This window comes from Poecilia mexicana, unplaced genomic scaffold, assembly GCF_051168715.1.
Source record: "Poecilia mexicana isolate PSO_F unplaced genomic scaffold, ASM5116871v1 scaffold_18, whole genome shotgun sequence".
NCBI lineage: Eukaryota > Metazoa > Chordata > Actinopteri > Cyprinodontiformes > Poeciliidae > Poecilia > Poecilia mexicana.
The window spans coordinates 21,581,225-21,605,957 of record NW_028263387.1 but is presented as its reverse complement, the minus strand read 5'-3'; the positions used below and the strand labels follow the sequence as shown (position 1 = coordinate 21,605,957).

Genomic DNA, 24,733 nt, shown 5'->3' with positions numbered 1-24,733 from the left:
ACTTAAATACAACAATAGTCTTTTCCAACGTCCAATTAGGTTGTTTTTTGAGGCAAAAATCGATGCAAGAGCCATCTGCAAACGGCTTCAATGTTTGTGGATGTCACTTGTGCATCAGATTTATGGGTGTACCAGAAACGTGCAAGAACAAAGGTTCCAGTCCCTGAAAAGTCAGTTGGACCTTTTGCTGCCTCCTGTGAGTTATTTTTTTTTCAGAGCACATCCTCGTTCGGTACAAACAGGAAATAACAGACATGTTAGCAACAACAGGGTGAACATGGCGGAGAAGAGTACATGGATTCTGTGATCACATTAAAATTTCAAAACTGAAAAACTGACAAATCTTTGGAAAAGGAACTTAAAGAAGGAACTAAAATCTGAAGAGTCAGCAGGCTTTCATAATGATTATGACGTGACAACGGGCCGACTCATCCCTTCTAGAAATTTTTAGCACATGAATGATTTAAGAAAACTGTGAACAAAGGTGGTTCGACAACGGGTCAGAGCAAAAAGGCCAGTTTGTTGGAAACGTTTTGGAGCTTTTGGTAGTTTTGGATTCAGATAAATTCCCAGAAGAAATTCACTTTGTCTCATCATTACTGTCATTTCCTTCAGGTTGTGATTCAGTAAAAAACTGTTTCTAGGAGCTAAAAACAAAGATATTGATGTTTTCAACACGTTTCTATGTAGGTTTCTAAAGTGAAATTAAACTTTAACCGTGCGCCTCGTTTTGAGAGATCTGTATTGAAAATTACATGCCTGGAATCATTTTTGCAATTTATTATCACTTTTTCAAGTAGAAAAAAATCAACATTTTTCCCAGTAAATGTTATTTTACGAAACATTTTTGGTTGCAAAGTTAAGCGGTCTGCTACTGGATGTTTTGCATCAAACTTTTTCCGGCAATAAAACTTTGACCATTTGCTTTTACGTGCTCTACTTCCATTCTGTTTGAAATTGAGCCGTTGAGCCAGAAATTAGAATCAATTTCAAAAATATCTTCAAATAAACAAAACTTGAAGAAAATATTCAACAGTTTGCACTTTTATTCCATTTTTAATCTGTTGGCATATCTCATTTATTAGTATTTTCATTAATTAGTGGTTTACTACATCAGAGTGTACAGTGTATTTAATGTCACAACAGTTTTTGCTTCGCACAAACAAACAGAAAGTAACAACATCTTCTGCAGAGAGAAGACTCTGAAAAAACCAGCAGAAAAAGGACTGAATCTCATGTTTTAACACAAAAAATATCCAAAAACCCTCCAAGATGCGCTAATGCTGTTAGTCAGAAACAAGTGAAACCAGTTATAAGTTTGACATGCGGGAAAATGTTTTTTTTTTATGTAAACCATCAGTAAACTGTCCAAACACACAGTATTGCTGCTTCATTGACGGAACAACGTCGTACAGCAAAGGCACATTCAACACCCCGTTCCCTTTTGGAAAAGTAAAAAACAAACCAAAAAAAAGACAAAATGTAACTAAAGTTCTCGTAGAAACGCACAAAATGAGACGCCGCTCAGCAAAATCAAGACAGAAAGTGGAACAAAATGTTCTTCACGAAACAGAAAAACGTACATTTAGGTCTGAATCCCTTTAAAAAGCACACACTGTTCGTTAATTCATTAAACGCGCTGCTGCATTTTCCAATATTGCACCCAAGTTCAACAACAACAAAGAAAGAGAAATAAAGGAAGGAAAAAAAAGATTCTTATTAGTTTGAGAAACAATCTAGTGTGAAAGTAAGTAGATGTGCTTTAATTAGTGAACTGTGTGTAAAAGTATTGAGATCTTGGCGTCATGGAAGACAGGACTGAGTGTGCTTGGCATTAGTTAAATGGTTCTACACAAACAATGTAAAGTGGTTGCCAGGTTGGAGCATTATCCCCCGCTCCACTTTAAGACCCAGTTATTTATAATTATTTATAAACAAACACACTTTCTGTTCTGATCAAGTTTCAATATAAGGATTGGGAGGGAAAAAGTTGCCATGTTTGGACAACATCCCCCATTTTCTTTAGTTTTGCGTCTCTCATTCTCTCTGTGTGGAGGTGTAAAGTTCTGGCACCGGTTCAAGTATTTACAGGTTGTATATTAGGCGGTTTTCTGTGAAGTGGGTTTGTTTGAGAGCCTTTTGTATAAATATCATCAGTCAAAGCAACCAAACAACAAAATTCACCAAATTTAGCAGCAATAAACAGAAACATCTGTGTTTACAGAGAAATTATTGCTTCATAGGGAGCAAAACATCTATATTTTGTTGTTTCACTGATGTTCTGTAAAAAGGGTAAGCTATCTAAAAAGTAGTTTTGAACATTTTTTTCAACTTGAGATCATTTTTTTCAGTTCCCCCCCCCCCCCAAAAAATAAAATAAAATAAAAAATAATTTTTTTGGCTCTAATTGTGTTTTGCAGATGGTTTCCCAACTTGTGTAAATCTATGCTTCCTTCCTGTTGTCGTTCTAAAAAACCAAACTTTTGCAACTGAGTTTTTACAATTGAACCTGAACAGTAGTTTTGAACTTTTTTCAGCTTTATATCATTTTCAGTTACAAAGATTTTTATAATTATTATTTTTTAGCTCCATAGATCTGGTTTCCCATATCCATAAACCAACTCCAGTATTTATACTGAAAACCTAACAAGGTAATAAGCTAATATTTTTTTTTACCTTTAGCTGTTATGTAAATGACTGGCTAATGCTAAAATGACAACAGTGTAAAGATTTTTCATTTTTATTTTAAAATGGTCGAATTCTACTTTGGTAAGATATTGACAGTTCATGACTGCTCCACAGAACTCCGCTTTTGAATAAATCTATAATATCTCCAAAATTAGTATGGTTCTTCAGTCTAAATGAGATGTTGACTGCTTATAACTGCTCCATAGATCCACATATCAGCCAATATTCAATAAACTAGGAACTGTTTTCCAATCCAGGATCACTGAGACTGAAGCCTGGGAAGATAGTGACTGCTCATACTTAGGCCACAGAACCCAAATATTCCTTAAATGTTTATTTTTCCCCCCTCTAAGCTAATGTTTCAAGGCTTTTCATTCAACCCCACTTAGCAGAATCCAAACTACAGTCATGTTAAAAAGAAAACACACCCAAAGGTGTACTTAGTTTCACAAAACGTTTCCATTTTGGTTCCATTTGTGTTTTTTTAAACTGATGTTTGCATTTGAATGTTAGACCATTTGTAAATTTTGATCCAACAACCAGTGGGTGTCTTTTTTATTTAATACGACTATATCCCTTTAAGAAAATATTGCAGTAACATTCTGTATTTACTTTGCTTTTTTTAAACTTTATTTCAGTGCTTTTCTAAGTTTTCAGCAACCTAACATGACATCACAAACGGCAGAATAATCTCTCAGACGTACATTCAACGTGCTTCATCGTTGTGCTACAGGAAACAAAGACGAGCGAAGTGGAAGACAATAAAAGTCGCTTCTTAAACCAACCTATTCAGTCGGGAAAAATGGAAGAGTCTCAGGCTAAATATGGTGTTCATGGATTCCTTATGAACCGTTTCCATGGAAACGTCTTACGTCTCAATGAGCCATGAGTCCTGAAAGGCCAAATGAAAATTGTTTTTTACTAAGTTTGACCAAATTTTTGTTTTTTTTATTGACCTTAAAAGTCGTGAAAGTACAACAAACCATGTAGAATGAAATATTTAAAAAATTTTTCCTCCAATTTGACAAAAAAAATGTCTTGACCTCTGAAGTTGAGAGAAGTCCAAAATTTGGTCAGACTTTGAAAATGTTTTATTTTCTTGTTTGGCCTTTCAGGGCTTCCGTACATCTGGCACTATATGGAGGAATAAGTCAAACCTGACAGCATGAATGACGTTCAGGAGCAGCACCTATAGATTCGGCTCATAAATCTGCTGCTTCTCCACCAAAATAAAGGCTCAGTAGCTTTCTACAAGGATTTGCTAACTGACGGCAGCTTGGTTAGCAACTAAAGAGCAGGAGATCGAATGGAAACGAAAACCAAAATCGCGGCGCTAGTTCTGATTTTTGGCTGATGGAAGGCGCTCCTGACCAATCAGGAGGCTCCGTTTAGGCGTGATGCTGCGCGATGAGGTTGCGTAGCTGTTTGATGACGGCGTCGATGAGCTTCTGTCGGTCTCTGTCCGCCTTCTTGAACTGGGCGAGGACGACATTCTTCCTGCTCGTCTCCTTCATCCTGGAGGCAGAAAAACGAGGACAGGAGATGTTTTGGGGGTGAAAGGTCAAAACGGGGTTAGAGGAGTGTAAGAAAATGCATCTGCAACAACTGTTCAACAGTCCTCTGAAAAACTATTTACCATTTAGGTTCCCAAAGACTTTTTGTTCGAATGATGGGAAAATTATCGCAGACAAATTTAAATCTTCTCACAATAGAAGCAGGTTTTATAGTTTCTCCTGCACGGTTTGCATCTTTCCTGTGACTTTGCCTGAAAAGCAGCAGCACCCAAATCTGTTTGTGATTAATTTACTAAAATTGGCTAAATACAAGAATTCAAAAGAAGATAAACGGACTGAAATTATATAGTGCTTTTCCAGTCATTTTGACCACTCAAAGCGCTTTACACTGCAGCCACATTCACCCATTCGCATTCACACATTTATACACCGATCGGTAGGCAATTTGGGGTTCAGTGCCTTGCCCAGGGGCACATTGACATGAAGCAGGAGGAAGCTGGAATCGAAGCTACAACCTTCTGATCGCAAGACAACTACTCTACCCACACGAGTTACTTAAACTGTGTTTCATTGCTGAGAATAGATTAAATCGAGCCTAAATTAAATTTGTAAAGTGTTTTAATAAAGGAGCAATTTAGACATTTTGGAACATCAATGATTTACAAATAAAATTTAAATGGTTACTTTATTTGTTTAATTGAAATATTAATGTCTAGTTCATTGTAGAGGTGGTAAAATAATTCTTAATAAAAGATTTTTGTGATTTTAGTCTAAAAAAAAAGCATTTTGCCAGTGAGTATTCTGGAGTCCTATTATGCAAAATTCACTTTTTGTATAAATTCTATTCTTCCATTTGTGTTTCTGCTGATTCTAGAAGCAGCCCAAGCCCACTTAAAAAACACACAGACAGTTTTTGTGGGAATAAATTAATATTTTAGGTGTCTGGAAACTGAGCTTTTTAAAAATCTATCAAATGTAATGTCATGTTTGAAAGGGATTCCACCGTTACCTAGCAACCTCAGCCAAGCCCAGCCGTTACCTAGCAACCCAAGCTGAGTTCCAACACATTTGGTCAGCTGCTTTGTTCCCCTGCATGCGTTGTACTTTGCTGGAAAAGCCAAGTGTTTTGTTGTTGACTTACCATCCAGAAACCACTTGCTGCATTCTTATTATGTTGTGCAGGAGGCTCCACTTCTGCTTTTCAATGATGTATGGTTGTATAATTGCAAATTTAAGAATGATTTTGTGCAAAAGAATGTAATGAACATGTTTTGTATCGCCCATAGAGCTGTCGTAAACTGTTCAAGGAAGCATAATAGGTCTCCTTAAAATTGATACATAAAGTTTTGACACCCCTGGCAAAGGGGACATACTTTTGGACAGTACTGTAAACGCATTAAAAAAACACACACAGATATGCAGTTGCATATTGGGTCTCCAGGAGGTTTAGTCATACCTCATCTCCTTTTGGGGTTTGTTCATTACGTATTCGTGTTCTTGAGCACATTATTGGTGTAAAAACTTTCACAAACCATTAATCCACAAGCTCTGATTAAAACTGTTTGTTTTCATGCAGGCTCAGTGTGAGGGAGGATGTGATTCAGATCAGTGTTGCCACACAAGCTCAGATCTCTGCATCGTCAGCGATGGTTCAGATACAGGCCGATGGGGGCGGTGTTTTTGGAGAGATAAACCTCAGTATCATCAACATATCGGCTGATTTTCCATTAACACAGAGAGTCCCTCAGGTGAGATTTCACACTCACGCTATTAAAACTGGTTAGGGGGGGTTCAAAGTCACATGCCTGCACTCAACATGACACACACAACTGTACAAACGATACTCACGGCTTAAACAACCTGTCCGAACAGGAGGAGAAGGAACGACAGGAAACAGGAGTTCAGATGAAGATGATAAGCTGGGAATCATTTCCACATCGTTTTGTTGTTTTTCTACATGTACGTGGGACAGATCTCACATTCCACCCTAAAACCACGATTTCTGGTTCTGGTCTGATTTCTGAATCTGAATCAACAGCATTTAATACATTTGTTTTCTTTGGCCTTTCAGCCAATTGATTATTGGGATCAGAGGTGACGTCACACTGTGTGTGGAAGACAAACCGCTGTAAAGCAGGGTTGAATGCGGAGTAAAAAATTTTTAAGGTTTTATAGATTAACATGGTTACAGATGTCATAGATAACATCTATAAATGTTTTAGATGTTATCTATGACCCTAAAACGTTAGCCACTAACGTTTTAGGGTCAGGGCAAGCTAATTCTAGACACTAATCATAAACATCAGCTCTGCTAACGCTAAATTCAATCACAGTGCATTGCCCTCAACAGGCTCACATCTGTCATTACTCTCCCACCTGTAAGGTTTGCGCTTCAGGAAGTGATTCTTTGGACCTTTCACTCGTGATTTCAGTTTTAAAGTTGTTGAGAATTGCTAACTCTGTTTCTGACTTTATCTGAGAATAAAATAACTTATATATAATATATATATAATATAATAATATATTTTTAACAGAAAAAAATGAGGGTGTTCCAAGCTGACGAGCAGTGCTCAGCAACTAGTTTTGAACTTTTTAGCCATCTGACAATCAGTAAATCCAGAAAATTTTATCTTCTTAGCAGTTTTTCTGTAAAAATGTTTCATAAACTTGATAGCATGACATATAGCAGCAGCTATGCTAATCCTCTGCAGTAAAAACCCTGTGAAACCCAGAGTGTCGCTAAAACCGTTACTCACTTCTCCAGCAGGGCCAGCGCAGTGTGTGGGTTGACTCTCAGGTATTTGCAGGTGGACTTCCCGTAGTCAGCCAGGTAAGTGGACCAGTCCCACTGGGTGAAAAGGTCCAGTAACTGAACCAAAACATTGAGAAAAAGGAAGAGAGATTTAGAGAGAATGACTCACAGATTCAAAGATCAGATGAAGCCTGAGAACGTTAACACCAACATCAACAACGTCCGCATGCAAAGGGCGATATGCTAACCAGCTACAGGAGCAGGGAGTTACCACACTGCAGCTTTAAAGCTGCAAAATATCATCAGAAATATGGAGAGATTTATGGAGATTATTGAAACTAAGAGTTTTTTTATGAGAAACCTTTTAGGCACAAAGTAAATTCAGATTTTTTAAATAATTCCTTAAACTTTTAACCATTTAAAAAAAATCTTTGCTAGTTTTTCACTCCAAGCAATAAAAAAGATAATTTATTAGTATATTTCCATGATGGAATGGCAGAAAACTAGTTGTGAGTATTCTTTACAGCATCATTTAGAAACTAAAGCTTGGATTCAAACCTGATCCAACCTCTTGTTTAAAACGTCTGAATGAGGAAGAGACGGCTTGGTCTCTGACTGACCTTCCTGTTATGAGTTAACTGTGCTGCGTTTTCTCAGTGCTAAACGAGCAAAGCGCAAACAAAGCAGCCATAATCTTCCTAAGAACTTAGAGGGGACTATACAAACTGAATTAGCATTGGATTTACAAACACTGGGGCTGGACAGTTTCTTTTGCTCCAACATGACAAATACCTGACCTCCATTAAAAGCTCTGTTTTTATGACATCTCAGAGCTAAATGTCACTTAAAAACAAAACAAAGAGCAAATAAAGAGGCTATGAGGAGCGGTGTCATCTTCGTCTAACTGACCCACTATTCAAAGTGTTGCATAACCAGCTGCTGCCCTGCTGAACCCTGCGTAAAACACACATGCAGAAACAGGCAGGCTAACCCGTAAGCCACCTCCGTCTGTGTGTGAGCAGGGAGCCCCAGTGAACTCCACGTAACACCAAACACACACAGATCCAGAGAGAGAAACCATATGTGAGCGAGGGATGAGAGAGGAGGAGGTGGAACAGAGAGATGGAGAGCAAAACCACATGTGGGGAAGATGGAGGGCACAAATGAAAGAGCAGAGATGGAAACAGACACCGAACAGCGAACGCGACAAATGGGAGGAGAGGCAGGGTGAGGAGTGGAATGACAGGCTGCCGAGGAAAGGAAGAGCTCATATTTAGCCTTTTTGAATGACACCAATTTCTTTTGAACTATTTTTAAAAGGGGGTCATGTGGGAAAACTATAAGCATTCAGTATCCTATCTACAATGGACAGATTTCTGTGTGGTTTCAATTTGAGGAATCATAGAGATGTTCGAATTAACGGCTTCTCAGAGTTAAGATAACAGCTTTTCAAAGCTGAACTAACAGGAACTCAAACTCAAGCTAAAGCTTCACAGAGTCCAGCTAACGACTTCTCAGAATCAAGCTATAAAGTCACACTGACAAGCACTCAAACTCAAGCTAATGTCTTCTAAAAGAAGCGCTAAAAGCTTTTCATTTGCTAACAGGCACTCAACTTCAAGAAAACTTCAAGCTAACAGTTTCTCAGAGTCGAGCTATAAAGTCAAGCTAACAGGCACTCAGACACAGGCTAACAGCTTTTCAGTGTTGAGAAAATGGCTAAACTTGGCACACAGACTCAAGATAACCGCGTCTTGGCTTCAAGCTACGGGCTTTTCAGAGTCAATCTAATGGCTTCACATAGTTGAGCAAACAGGCAATCAAATTCAAGCTCGCGGTTTCTAAGAGTCCAGAAAAATGGCGTTTCACAGTCTAACAGAGCTAACAGGCACTCAAATTCAAGTTAAAGGTTTCCAGAGGCCAAGCTAACAGGTAGTTAGAATTGAGCTAGCAGCTTCTAAAAGAAGAGGCAAGTTGAGCTAACACTGTAGTTCAAGCTAAAGACTTTTCAGAGTCAAGCTAACAGCTACCAGTCAAACATGGTGGTGGCAGTGTGATGATCAGGATCAGAATGACGACATTATTGATGGAACCATGAATTCTGCTCCCTGCTACAACATTCTGAAAGAAGATGTTGCTGCAGGACGTAGATTCAAAACATACTAGCAAAGTATCCCTTAGAAACCAAACTAAAACACTAAACATGTTGCTGAAATAAATCAATGTTGCAAAGAAAAGTAGGTGAAGTGTCTCATGAGTGATGTAAGAGTCACTGATCACCAGTTGTTGATGGTCCAGGGTGCAGTAAGTTTTTCACATTGGGCCACAGGTTAGTTTTGACAGCTTTTCTTATCTAATAAATGACGTTACAATTTGTTTACTCAGGTTATTGTCCGGTATCACTTGAGTTAAGAGGTTTCTTAAACGTAAACTTGAATCATTTCCTCCATTTTTATGACCGCTGTAAATCTAAGTGAGGAGGTCAAGGCTGCCATTCCCTAAAACAGGAAGTTTCCTGAATATTTGCTCTGTTCGGTTCAATCAGCCATCACAGGGAAGACGAATGCCTCTTTGTACTTCCTCCCCTTTCTCCTTGTTTTCCTCCCACCTTCGTCCAACTCCCACTATCTGCTATCTGTTTTCTTCTCCTTCCCCGGTCCTCCCACTGCCGTGTTCCCCTCTCCTTGTCCTCAAGTTCACCCCGCTGTGGCCGAGGTTTGACCCGCTAATCCTCTCGTATAAACAAGTACAAACAGGCGTGCTGCGTGTGCACTCAGGAACAGGTACATGGCAGAACGCACAAAAAGGAAAAAGATCGGTGTTAATCAGATACAGGAAGCTGAGCAGGACTTTTATGGCTGTGTGGATGCAGCTTCACAACAAAAAAGGATACATTTGTGTTTATTTATTTCTAATTCATATCAATCATCCAACTGCTGCTGAATATAAAGAGCAAACTGTCAGTTTATCTCATTATAATGGTGTCCTTTACTGAGAAACGTCTCCTCAGCTGTTTGTCCAACCAGATTTTGGAGGACATTGGCCGGTTCCCAACAGTCCAACTTTTCTCTCTCCGCTCCAATGCTTGGTTTTTACTGTTGCCAATGTTGTCACTGTGAACCTTTTTAATAGTTTCTGTTCATTTGATTTTAATCAGTGCAATCCAGTCCAATTTTAAGGCATTAAATTAACACAGAAATTCATCATTTATTCTGCTGGATGAACTCAGTGGGTCGTTTGGTAGATTTGGTTGGATTCGGGACCAAATTTGCAACATTTGTTACATTTTGTGGTTCTCTTTCACACTGCACCGAGTCAAACCAACCAAACTGTTTTAAGAACCTGTTCCTGTTCGCCGGTCTAATATGCATTCGATTAATAACTTTCAAAAACTTTAAATACTTCACATCCATAAAAATCCTGAAGTATTAATACAACTCACCTGATATCAGGTTATGAGTTTTTTATAAAGTAAAATGTATGCAACACATTTCAGTAGAAAAAAAACAAGAACAAAAGAAAAATCGACTGCCACTGACCCAGTTTACTCCCATATGAATACAAAACTTTGTTTGTGATGAAAACTAAATCATGAAACACTTGAGATAAACTGTGTGAGGTCAACTGGTGATTCCCAGTTTGTCTCAAGAACTAATAACCATCTTTAGCTGATTTATGATGATTAGATGATTTAATTTAGTAATAAATCTTTGTTGCAGTGTATAGTCTGGCAAATCAACTCTCTTGAGATTCATTTTATTTTAATCTAATGGTGAAATTTAATGCGTAGCTAACTGAATAAGTCGGCTTATCCTGACAATTACAGATGGTTTTTGAGATTTACTCAAGCTGAAGGGAGGACAGATAAAAGGCTTCCTGCAGTTGTTGCTTTACAGGAAGCAACCCTGAAATGTCGTGTTAACACTCACCAGGAAAGAAGACCAACACCAAACCGCAGACCGATAAGCTGGCAGCACAGCTACAATATTTACATTTTATCTGAAAATGGGCTGCTGCCTAAACTCTGGGACACCAAATCGGTTAATCTCTTTTTAAAAACGTGTGGCGTGTTTGAGCTGTTAGCGTGCTGAGCTCAGGCTAACAGATTACAAATGGCCCATAAAACATGCAACAGAAACAGGCAACTTAATACGCGTCTGCAGGAGAAAGAAAACACACAGCAAAGAGAGAGAAAATTAATAATTTACAGGCAGTTAAAGGGGTAACACGGTGTAGCATTCATCACTATTAAACTACACAAGTTCACAGTAAAATTCCAGCACGTTGCCACCGTTTTCAAGGAAAGTTTTCAAACTTTTCCAGCATCATACTTTGAAGATAGAAACACAAATTAAGACAATTACAGTTCACTATCACTATTAAATATAGGGCTGGAAAATAAATCAATAACAATTCATATTTCAACAGACACATGATCAATATCAATAAAATATCCAATATTTAACAGAGAATATTCACTGAGCTCCGATCCAAAGGAAAGACTTAAGCTGTGTCTGAATTCAGGGTCTGCATCCTTCGAAGGACCCGTCCTACGTAGACCGGTCCTTCGAAGGGCCGGTCTACGTAGGACGGGCCCTTCGAAGGACCGGTCTACGTAGGACGGGCCCTTCGAAGGGCCGGTCTACGTAGGACGGGCCCTTCGAAGGGCCGGTCTACGTAGGACGGGCCCTTCGAAGGGCCGGTCTACGTAGGACGGGCCCTTCGAAGGGCCGGTCTACGTAGGACGGGCCCTTCGAAGGCTGGGAATAAACTAAGACCGGAAGAAAAGTATCTGTGGATTCGGACAGGTCTAGCCTTCACCAACTGTCCCCACCTCAGCCTAACTCATGTTGCCAAGCAACCGTGACAGCGTGAAGCAGAGAGCGGAGAAAAAAAACAAAACAACGGAGCCGAAGTTTGTTTTTCGTTCATGTATTACTGATTTCTATATTATTCTTCACCTTTTATAGTAAAGGATGTTCCATAGTAAAAAGGAAATCTCTTAGTTTGATTCTAAAATGTTCAAATGTGTACTGCACTTTTCTACAAGGAATACAAATTATTCATTTACAAATATAAAACTCTCCACATCGCAGATAGGACATTACTGTTAAATAAACCTATTATGTTTGAAGGCTTAACTTTAATTAATCAATCAAACCGATGTGCTCTGCTTTGAAATACTTTATAAACCAAACATTTTCAACCAGACCTGTCTGAATATTGATGAATAATATCTTTCAAGGAAGCTTGGATGAACTTTCTAACTCGCTCTTTGGTTACCTAGCAACTCGCTCATTCTGTGGTTACCTAGCAACTCGCTCATTCTGCGGTTACCTAGCAACTCGCTCATTCTGCGGTTACCTAGCAACGGCCTGCTAGGTAACAGCAGCAGTTTAAGGTTTCTACGTTCCATACCAGGGACAAGGCTAATTAAAACATAACAAAATGTTTCAAAATAGACTCTGTTCACAAAAAAAGTGAGGCACACACAATCCAGCAGGTCCAAATTAATCATCAAAATGACTGATAGAATAATCGATAACTAAAATAACCAACAGTTGCAGCCCCAGTTTCAACACAAACAATCCTCAAGATATTTCCCAGTCTCTACAAACGTAAAGTTGTGGAAACAAAAAAATGTGTTTAGGATTCCTAAATTCAGACAGCAGAAAAACACAACTTTACCAAGTGTTTTGGTCTAGTTTGTAGTGTAAATATCTCAGTACATGTAAATTAAGACTAAAACTAACTTAGAAGCAACATATAGGAGCTTGTGTTAAATCAATACTTTCTTAATATAAAAAAAGTAAAAGTTCCACTGGCAGATTATTTCATATAGGAAACATTGTCTTGTAAGGACAAGAAATTATTTTTTTATTTTAATAATAGTAAAAGTATCTTAATGCATGTGAAATAAGAAAACTAATTTATGAGTAAATTTTCAGTGAGAAACAAGAACTTCTTCTCAGTTAATACTTCTCCAATATTGATTAGAAAATCACTAGTCAACTTATAATGACATTTTTCCCTTGATATAAGTGAACTCATACTTTCTTTAAAGTCAGTATTAAGGAATTATTGACTTAAAACAAATTCCTAACTCTTGTCAAAAAGTTACTTGTAAGTTAGTTTTAGGTGTAAAACTAGTACAAATGCCTACTACACTTGAAATAAGATAAAACTAACTTACAAGTAACTTTCAGCAAGAAATAGCAGCTTGTTTTAGGTCGGTAAATCCTTAATATTGATTAAAAAAAAAAGATGTACTGACTTGAAACAAGCTCATATATCTTGCTGAAAAGTTTATTTTAAGTTGGTTTTTGGGGTAAAAAATAGAGGAAGAGAAAAATGGAGGACGAGAGAACGCAGACAGGACTCCTGAAAAACAGAGAAGAAAAAACACAAAAAAACTGCGTGGGCTTTTCCAAAGATAAAAAAAAAAACGAGGCACACGCAATCCAGCAGGTCCTGCTGACGAACCCGCTCACACACACACACACACACACACACACACACCTGACCCTGGATTCACCCGCAGCACACACACTCAGAGAAACCGGCAGGTCCCTTTCTTCACCTCTAGCTGAACTTTTCTCTCCGTCTCGCTCCCCCTCTCTCACCTCGCCGTGACCTCCCCCCTGCACTATCGCTCCACACACACACACACACACACACACACACACACACACACACACACACACACACACACACACACACACACACACACACACACACACACACACAGATTATTGCTTCCTCTTATTCTTCCAGGAGGGACGAGTACAAAAACAAAGTGATGCGTTGCCCTCACTTTTCTTGTTTTCTCTCCCTCCATCTCTCGTTTCACCTCTATTATTTCTCTCCATCACCATATTCTCCTCCTCAGCCTCATCTATTGTCCTCCCTCCATCTTTATTTACCTTCCTCTCTCTCTCCAGCAGCTTTTTCCTCCCTCTCCTTTCACTTTTCAGAGATGTTGATGCTAACTCCGGCTGTTTATTTTCCTTGTTTACACTCTGCAAATCCAAACTCTTCCGCCTTTATGAAAACTCAATAAATGCTGGAAACTTCTCCGTTTTCCCCCCTCTCCAAGCTGTCAGTCTCCCTGAACATTTGACATGCAGAGAGGTCAGAGGTCACTAAAAGCAGTGAAAGTGGATGGGACTTTTATCAAACACAGCAGCCATTTTGGCAGCCGTCCATCTCAGCCGTCTGGCTCCAGACCGCAGCTGTCCTCCATCAATCACCCATCAAGTCTGTCGGCCCTTCAGCCATAAAACTCCTCAAAAAACGGCAAAAGGAAATTATGACAGAAACACTGAGAGGTTGTTTTTTTTAAATTACGGGAATAAAGTCATAAAGACATAGTGTTACCAGAAGAAAGCTGTAAAACTACCAGAAAAAAGTTGTTTTATTGAGAACAAAGCTTTGATAGTTCCTAAGATCACAAAGCGACTCGTCAAGTTTGTGATTCTTTGTTGTTTAAACAATAGCTTCAAAGTCATGAAACTGATAATAATCTGAAGCTGATGTGTGAACAGATGAGTCCTTATTTATGAAACGAAAACCAAACTGTAACTTCACAAGATGCTCAACATTACTCATTTGATTTGAGTGAAGGAGTGATTCTAACATTACTGCCTCGTTCTCCAAGTATTATGACTCCATTCTGGTAATTTGAGTTTATTCTGGGATTATTTTGACCTGATTGTCATATGACTTTTTGTCAAACAATTTTATTCTCCTTACATAACTTGTTTTTATTATTACGACTAGTCTTGTAATATTATGAGTTTATTCTCATATTATTACGATGTGAACTTTTTTCTCATAACTCCATTTTCAAAATATGACCGTCATACGACTTTATGTTTGTATTTTTGTGACTTATTGCGATATTCCATGTTGGTCATAATATGACGTAATTATGGTACAACTTTTTCTCACCTTACAACATTTTCTTGCATTGATACTTTATTCTCATAAGAAATTGATTCTCGTACAACTTCTCGCATTTTTACTATTTTTTTTATTGTATTATGACTTTATTCTCTTAATGAGTTTCATTATTACGACTTTATTTTCATATTGTTTCAATGTAATGTACGACAAAATTGGCAACATAAAGATTATGTAATATGCTAAATATCCCCAAAAATTTTACTAACTTGTTTGAATTAAGGCTTGATATAAAAGATAAATATATCTATAATTTTCAGTAGTATTAATTTTCTATTTCCTGTCTTATTTTATTAATTAATTTTCATTTTTCTTATTCTGTGCTTATTTAATACATTGTTTTTATTTATCTCTACATTGTGAATTTTGGCAGGATAGGCCCTCCATATTTATGGAGCAACTATTTTTAAAGGCAAAATGAAGATGCTGTTCAACATTTGAGCCCATCAACTACAGGTAAGGAAATGTTTTTATTATTATTTACAAACTGGCTTCCTTCTTATTTAGGGGTGTCAGAGTAACAGGGGGAGGTATCGAAAAACAGAAATCCGTTTAGGACGAGCTGAAGTCGTTGGACATAACGCCTCACGTCGAGCAGAGTTCAAAGTTCACCGAAAGCAGCGAAAGTCCTTCCAACCGTCTCCAGTCCTAAACGCCCGTCTGTCATCAGCCGACTCCTCAACTTTATCTCTGAAACTTCGGAGGTCAGAGGTCACCATCAGCACGCACGCCGACACCTGTCATCTGAGTTCAAAAAGCCAAGGAGACGTCCAGGCTGAAGGTGGAGAGTTTTGGCGCTTGTCCATCACGCGGATGGTTTGCGTCCTGCCCGTCCTTCATCCAGGAATTCAACTCAAAGGAAAAGTGCTTTTCAACTTTATCAGGAAGACAACAGCCGCCGTCGGCCATCTTTAACCTCATCTGCAAGACGTGGAGAAGCAGATCTTTTGCTTCTCTTTGGTCTTTTTCCACTTTACTATGTTTAAGACAAAGTCCTAACACTAAACAGACGCTCGATTTTCCAAACTGATTATTGATTTATTGGTCTAGTGATTCTCCATGTTGTTCAGAAGTGGAATAAGAGAAGAATAACAGCTTCTTAATCTGCCACAGTGCCAACAGTTGTGACTCTACTGTCAGGTTTCACAATGTAAATCTTAAAATAATGAAATACTTGACATTTTCTGCCCAAAATATCCTATTTGTTTGTTTTTTTAATGTCCTCAATGATGATACAAGATACTTAATCATTTTTCATAAAAATCTGTCTTTATCCTCCGTTTTATACGACTTGTTGATCATTCAGTTTGTATCGTACAACACCTGGTGGAAAAAGGTAAGGATAACGTTGTCCTCCTGTTTTTGGAGCGTCTCCCGGTCTGCTTGGCGTTCACATACACATCCGAACCGCAGTTCATTTCACACCTCCCCAAATGAACCAGACTTTATAGTCAAACGAATTAAAGTCTGATTAAAGCGGACTAAACAAGAATGCTCATTCAGAATATCTTTTCTTTTCAAAATTAAGAACAGTGTCTCAGATCCTGCATATTCATTGATCATAAAATTGCACAAACTGCAATTATGAAAATAAATTAGCTTAATGGAAACAGCAATTTCAAAAGAGCTCAAGATTTTTTTTCATACAAAGCTTTTGCTCTAGGATGAGGTAGTTTTCAGCCTCTACTGAAATTTGTGTATTTCATAAACCGCTATGGAAACCCTTTGGTCTCATCACACAATCAACAACCGGATGTTACTACTGGCGGAGACAACAAAGAAGACAACAGGAAGTGGATGGAGGATGATGGTGCTGCATGTTTTTTTGATGACTTACTGCTTGAACAAACTTATTCATGTGGGATTTTAATTGCGTTTCTTATTTAATTTAAACACCAAAATTGTACTTTTTTTTTTTTTACATTGGCAGAATATTGACAAATTTGTAATATAAACAACTGATGTTGGGTAAAATCAAACTAAAATTCCTTGTGATTTCTAAAAACGTAGCATCTGAACTTTCATGTTTTTTTCTTTTCAAACACGTCAGCTTGAGTTTATTTTGGGGTAAAATCTCAGCGGTTTGATCATTTTGGAGCCACTAATCCTAAACGTTCCCTCCAGTGTGAAGCATCCCAGCACGGCTCACCTCATTGACTGACGCGCCGCAGGAAGAGACTTCACACTTAACCCCGGAGCTGGAAGGTCAACGGTCACACTGGGAGGTTATCAGGCGACACTGGGGCAGCTACTGGTTCTCCGTCTCTGAGAGGACCCTTCTCCACTTTAAACAAACACGTCCAGCTGTCCTAGTTTCCCCAACCAGGCTGCACTTCAGGAAGATGGCTTTTGAAATTTCCGCAGTTGCAGATGAAAGAGTCTTTACAAGCCTGCAGCTCGGGCCGTATCGCTCCATCATGAGCTATGATGAGGTAAGCTGGGATGTTTATCGCTCTGCAGCAGGGAACTAATTTTACATTCTCACAGCAGAGCCAAGAGCTAAATTAAAACCAAAAGCGTGTATCTTTGTACGTCTGCCACCGCCGCAGAGCAGCGCGCCGCTGCCAGTGACCACAACACAGCGCCGCTGCTTCAGCGCTCAAGCTGAAGTCGACGGCTCGTCATGTACGAGCCGAACGCGGGGAAGCTAGCCTCTGTTCTCGTTCACAGAGAGGTCAGAGGTCAGCTGCAGATCACTAACGTTTCTCATGGATGCATCGTAGAGAAGGTAAATCACTCCAAGTAGTCGAGATTTTGGATTGGAGACCATTTTCTCATTGAAACAGAAGCAAAATCTAAACATGGAAACGGATTTCTACCCTGACAGACGCAAGTTTTATCATTAAATATTTTCAGTTTCAGCTCCTTAAACGCAACTGAACAGCTTCAAACTCTCATCAGATCATCAGCAGAAAGATTTAAAGGGGCAGTACGATATAAAATCTAAATTTTTTTAGCTTTACATCACATTATAATGGTATAATGTTGACTTGACTCTTTCATGTGTGTTTGAGAAATCCTTTAATCTCCATGACAACCATTCAGCAAAACGCCTGGTTGGGCCAAGCTCCGCCCACAAAACGCAGCTCCTCCTCGATTGATCTTTTCACAGATTATGAGTCTCATCACTGTGTAAAAAACCATTTTTATAAAAATTAAGTTATGCATCTTTAAGCAAACTTTTAAAATGTTGCAAAAAGGAAAAATGCGAATCTGCCGTATTTTTCCATCTACGTGTTTGGAGCAAATCAAAGTAGAATCACATTCATGCTTTATTCCACTTTTCATTTCGAGTTTCCCCAAAGTGGAAGATTTAGAAAACTATGAGTTGATGAAATTAAGAGTCCAGCTGACTCGTTTCCAGTGAAGTGAGTGAAAGTTAAACCGCAGCTGAACTCCTGGACATGATCTAACCTCCGCTAAAGGAGCCGGGCTGACTTTCAGTCTAAATGGAGCTAAAAGCTGCTGTTTTCCAGCCTGTTTGTTTTGGACTATTCCGTCTTTATTTGCTTTATCAGCGCACCGTGCAGCTCCCAGCGGGCCGCCCTCGTTTATCGTCTCGCTCCCTTCTTCCTCCTCCGTAACGCCGAGTTACCCTCCGCCTGACCTCCTTTTCTCCTGCACTTTCTCCAATATTTCCACAATCACTCTTTTTTTGAGGCTTCGCTCGTCCTTCTCTTCTCTGCGTCTCTGTCCGTCTCCGCCTGCGCAGTGTCTAACTGACAAGGGAGACCCCTGGTTGAACCACCGCGCTCTGGGATTTTTCCCCCTCCTGCGCTCCATCGTTTTGTTTTTTTAGCTCGTCACTTTGTAAGCAGGTACCAGAATTCATCCGTCGCTGCTGATAACGAACGGACGGAACAGGAGATGTTTAATATTTAATATAAAGGCAATGACACTGGAAGCAAGAATAACAAATCTTACTGGATGCTAAATTGTCCTGGTAATTATCAACTCTATTATAGTTAACTAAAACTAACAAAATAACTAAACCTGAGAAAACATTTTCATTTGCAAAAATAAATAAATAAAAACGGTGATTTAGACAAAAAGTCAAAATGAACAACTAAATTAAACATTGAACTAAATATAACTAATAAAAACAAGCAAACACACTTCATAGTTTCTTTTGAACCATAAAAAATGGATCATTGACCAAAATATTTGATGAGTATTGATTATTTTGACAGTGGCACTTGATTGGTTTCACAGCTGTTGATTGTTTGATTGTTTATGCTGCCTTGCTGCTGAAACTGTGCTGAAATAAACTTGATTTGTCGGTTTAGTTCCTCGAGACGACATTAGTTGTGAATAAAGAAGATCATCCTTGTGACGGACGTCCCACAGACGCCATGATGGATTCCCAGGTGTAAAACATTAGTGGCCCTTCAAACGCCCGGGTTGCTCCAGGCTGCGAAGGATCTAATTGGCTCATCAGCACCCGGCAGCTCCGAAACAGGAAGCAGATTAAAAGGTGAGGGGCTTTGAAGGCTTCGACCATGAGATGACCGCTGACAGGAAGGGGCGTGGACGCAGGGAGGCTGACGGCGGGGTCGGCGCTGATAAGGCGGAACAATGACCCGGCCCGGTCAGAGCGCGGTCACTCAGGTACTCTGATGATGCGTGCCGTTTGTTTATCCTCCACGAGCCAAACGCTTTCTTATTCGTCTTGTTTATTTATATCCTATTGTGAAAGCGGCTCGTTCCTGAAACAGCTGACCTCATTCCTGACCGCTGCTTGACCAGCGGTCGGAAGCGGAGACCCGGATCGGGTCGCAGCGCCGTGACCGCGGCCTGACCCGCTGTCACACCGATAAGGCCGGCCACAGACGGGACAGGAAGTTGAGAGCGAGGACACAAAAACACGCTGGGCTCTCCCACACAGGCCTGCAGCCATAAATCCAGATACTGATGAACGTTTCTGAACGCTGGCCGTTATCTGTTCGCCCCGTTGTGTCCGTCTGAGGCCGAAGAAAGAGACGGCAACACGGACACAGGGAAGGGCAGTTTGAAGATCTGCAGGGAGAGGGCCTCACAAAATAACTGCTGTAACGTTAATTTCTCCCTATTTTACAGCAATTCTGGGTGACGGATAATTTCTCTCAATAATCTTTGGATACAAACTATAAAGAATGGACAAAAATGTATAATTTAATCCATTTCTATTGCATTTCCAAAACAATACGAGACTAAAAATATACCAGATGTGATTTTAGATCCATTTTTCTTATAAGATTGGAAAGTTGGAATGATTAGTTTTGTAGCCGATTAATCAATTATTCTCACGATTAATCAGATTTTTTTTAAAAGGTAATTGAACCATTTAAGTCTGTTTTATACAACATTAGAAAAACATAGAAGGTGAAACGGATTCATTGTTCCATTACTAAATTAGTTGACAATTATTTGAATAATCGATTAATAACGATTGTTTCATCTCTAAAAGGAAGGAAGGCTGGATGGACGGATAAAAGGAAAGATGGATGAAAGGATGGATAAGAGGAATGACTGACAGGTGGATGTATTGATGAAAAGCTGGAGGGATGGATGAATAAAAGAGTGGATGAATTGATAAAAGGATGAATAAGTTTTATCAGAAATTGCGGTGTGAATATTTTTAAAGTTTCCAGCGTTGCTGCGTTTCCCATCCTTCCTCCCCAGTAGATCGGCAGGCGAGCATTTAGATGTCCGTCTGCTGCTCACCGTCCCTCCGCCGCCTTTCTTCTGGCTCTTTTCACCTCCTCTCCACTCCTCCATTCATCCCCCCCTCCTGTGACCGGTCACATGGATGAAGGGAAGTGTCAGCCTCCCGAGGAGACGGCGGGGGAGCGGGACGGACCACCCTGTACGTCCGCCTTTCCCCCCCTTCGGCTCTCCGTATCACTTTCACCTGACTGCACTCTTTCACGCGCCATCCCTCGCTTTTCTTGCTCCGCTACGTCAACGCTTTCACACATTCGGGTCTCGTTCGGGTTCTGGCTGCGGTTTCCTTTCAGTCTCCTACTGTCATCTTCTGTTGGATTCATTCATCCGTCGCCTTTTTCTGTTTCCATCATGTCGGCCTCCCTCTGTTTATCTGGCTTCCTGAACTTTGCTGCCGATGCGCCTCTCGTTCGGTAACGTCTCTGCTCCCAGCGTGAAAACGCCACTCAGACATGCGACAGGAGCAGAGCTTTCCTTCCTGTCCTCTGCATCACCTCTAATCCTTCACTGCTGCTCCACTTTTGGTCAGAGAGGTCTGCATCTTTAGGACGACTTTTCAAATTATTTTAGGAGTTTTTTAGCAAAGTCTCAGTGTTGATCTGACAAGAAGTTCTGATCTTCCTTTTTCTGAGTGTCTTCAACCTGATTAACATTCCCAGATTTCTATTTTAATTCTAAATACAGAAATCAGTATGAATTTATGGCAATTATTTCTACAATGGATGGAAAAACGGATGGATGGATGGATAAATGGATGGATGGATGGATGGATGGATGAATGATGGATGGATGAATGAATGATGGATGGATGGATAAACGGATGGATGGATGGATGGATGGATGGATAAACGGATGGATGGATGGATAAACGGATGGATGGATGGATGGATGGATGGATGGATAAACGGATGGATGGATGGATGGATAAACGGATGGATGGATGGATGGATGGATGAATGATGGATGGATGAATGAATGATGGATGGGTGAATGAATGATGGATGGGTGAACTGATGGATGGATGGATGGAGGATGGATGGATGGATGAATGAATGATGGATGGATGGATGAATGATGGATGATAAACTGATGGATGGATGGATAAACGGATGGATGGATGGATGGATGGATGGATAGATAAACGGATGGATGGATAAACGGATGGATGGATGAATGAATGATGGATGGGTGAACTGATGGATGGATGGATGGAGGATGGATGGATGGAAGAATGAATGATGGATGGATGGATGGATGGAAGAATGAATGATGGATGGATGGATGGATGAATGATGGATGGATGAATGAATGATGGATGGATGGATGGATGATGGATGGGTGAACTGATGGATGGATGGATGGATGATAAACTGATGGATGGGTGAACTGATGGATGGATGGATGATAAACTGATGGATGGGTGAACTGATGGATGGATGGAAGGAGGATGGATGGATGGATGGATGGATGGATGGATGGAGGATGGATGGATGGATGGGTGAACTGATGGATGGATGGAGGATGGATGGATGGAGGATGGATGGATGGATGGATAAACGGACGGACGGATGGATGATAAACTGATGGATGGGTGAACTGATGGATGGATGGAAGGAGGATGGATGGATGGATGGATGGAGGATGGATGGATGGATGGATGGATGGATAAACGGACGGACGGATGGATGATAAACTGATGGATGGATGGAGGATGGATGGATGGAGGATGGATGGATGGATAAACGGACGGACGGATGGATGATAAACTGATGGATGGATGGAGGATGGATGGATGGAGGATGGATGAATGGATAAACGGACGGATGGATGATAAACTGATGGATGGATGGATGGATGGATGGGCGAACTGATGGATGGATGGATGGATGGATGGATGGATGGGCGAACTGATGAATGGATGGATGGATGGATAGATGGATGGGTGAACTGATGGATGGATGGAGGATGGATGGATGGAGGATGGATGGATAAACGGACGGACGGATGGATGATAAACTGATGGATGGATGGATGGATGGATGGGCGAACTGATGGATGGATGGATGGATGGATGGGCGAACTGATGAATGGATGGATGGATGGATAGATGGATGGGTGAACTGATGGATGGATGGAGGATGGATGGATGGAAGGACTTATACACAACAAATGGATGGATGAACAAACCAAAGGATGGATAAGTGGCTGAACCTATGGAAGCTAAAATGGTTACAACTCTGGGCGGTGAAATGATGCAGCTGTCGTCATAATAATGATAATAATAATAATAATCAGATCTTTGTCTGGTCCGTCTGCTATCTGTTTCTGTAGAACCTAAAGACCTGCTGGGTCCGAATAAGTCTGGATTTCACACCCCAACAGCACCAAACCTTCAGATCAATGGCTTCATCTGACCCGGCCGCACGCTGGCCTAATCAAAACCTGTTAAAACATGAGGTAGGGTCCGACCGCGCCCGCCTGGCCAGCTGAAACCAAAGCTGACTCCAGTCTAGACGAAGTGAAACGGGTTACAGCAGTCGGGTTTTAATGAACATGTCACGCATACGGTGCTCCATCACTCATCAGTCCAGCCTTATTCTGCTTTACTCTGGACTAATTATGACTCTACCTCACAAGTGTTTCGGGTCGACTCGGCCAAAAAACAAACGCCGAACAGGAATTCCAGGAAATAAATCTACTCCGCTGTTATTTCAGGGGTGAAACGAAAACTTTGGCAGGTATTTAATACTCAGGAGAAGCTGCTCAAGAATGAGACGCAGGCGTAAAACAAAGCTGTTTGAGACAAGCTGATTTTGAGGGATTATTTCCTGGAGGAGAGGATCGCGTTTTTCCAACGGCGGCCGAAAGAAAGAGAGGAGCGTTTAGCACTCGAGTCGGGAACAATGAAAGGACAAACAAGCGATGTAGGAACCAGGTGGGGTCTTCCTCTTACAGTAAAGTTTGACCTCCTTCTGCTCAAGTTGTTTGTCTCTCTGAAATGTCAAGGACCTAAAAATGATGACCAGTTTATCCTGGAAAACAAAACAAGCCCAATCTGTTCAGAAAAACATCTTCATTTCCTCAAGGAGCCAAAGGATTTGGAAACCAGCTGACACAGCTGCTGTTTTTGATGCAGATATTCTCTGTGTGAATAAAGCTAATTATGCTACTTATGCACAAAACTAGCAAGTAGCCATGAAAATAATCAAAGATGCATTACCGATATTTAAAAAAAACCAAAACAAAACTTTAATTTTAAATGGCAAAAAGAATCTACCTGAAGAAAAACAATGGAGGAAAAAGTACAAAGAAAGGAACATTTTAAATATAAAATGCAAACTAAACTATAAAACGAATCACAAAAATTATTCCAAAAGAAGAGAATAATCCAAAATGATCAAAACAAGATTTAAAAATAAACAAATAAAAAAATAATGTAACAAAAATGAAATCTTAAATGCAAATTAAACTGGGAGTGAAAAAATGTCAAAATACAATTAAAAAATTAGAGTGGAAAAGTATGAAAAATGAATATAAATGACAATAAAATAAAACAAAAGCAAAATAAAATATTTGAAATGTTCTAATGCTGGCCATGCTTAAAAGTTATGTGAAAAGTTGCTCTATTTGTTCCAGATAATTAACAACTAATTTCAGTTCAAAAATACTTTATTTATCCCAAAGAGAAACTAAATGATTAACTGAAATTGAAGCTGATAGAATTGAAATGCTATGTTTCAACACATACGTCACTGCGTATCAATATGGTTGACGTTAGCTTCCACTATGTACCATACTGGTGTAGCGCTTTAGCATCTCTACTGGGCATCTCTAATTTACATTGTGAGTTAAGTGCATATTTACATGAATACCTTAAAGGACGTATTTGTGTAAAGAGTGAATAAAATGAAGAAAAAAGCTGCAGGATGAGGCCAAAGTCAACAGATCAGAATTTAAACAAAACCTTTGATGAGTCAATCTACAAGAATTTGTATTTTGAGGAAAACTCAGTGAGTTGAATGGCTTTTAAGCCTAAAGATGTGTAAACGTTAAAGAGTAAAGTTATTATTGACATTCTGTGAGTCTGACAGAGACACAAAGAGCCGCTGACTGG

General features: G+C 39.7%; 1 protein-coding gene across 1 annotated transcript in view; it reads right to left on the bottom strand.

Moving 5' to 3' along the window:
• Positions 1–1,028: 1,028 nt before the first annotated feature.
• The window catches only part of exoc6b (exocyst complex component 6B), an 87,305-nt gene continuing 63,600 nt past the window's right edge, over positions 1,029–24,733 (bottom strand). The window contains exons 21-22 of the mRNA XM_014996178.2: positions 6,959–7,071; positions 1,029–4,203 (exon numbers count right to left, since the gene is read on the bottom strand). Of these exons, the coding sequence (XP_014851664.2) occupies positions 4,077–4,203; positions 6,959–7,071 (240 nt within the window). The 3' untranslated portion in view covers positions 1,029–4,076. The remainder of the gene's footprint in view (positions 4,204–6,958; positions 7,072–24,733) is intronic.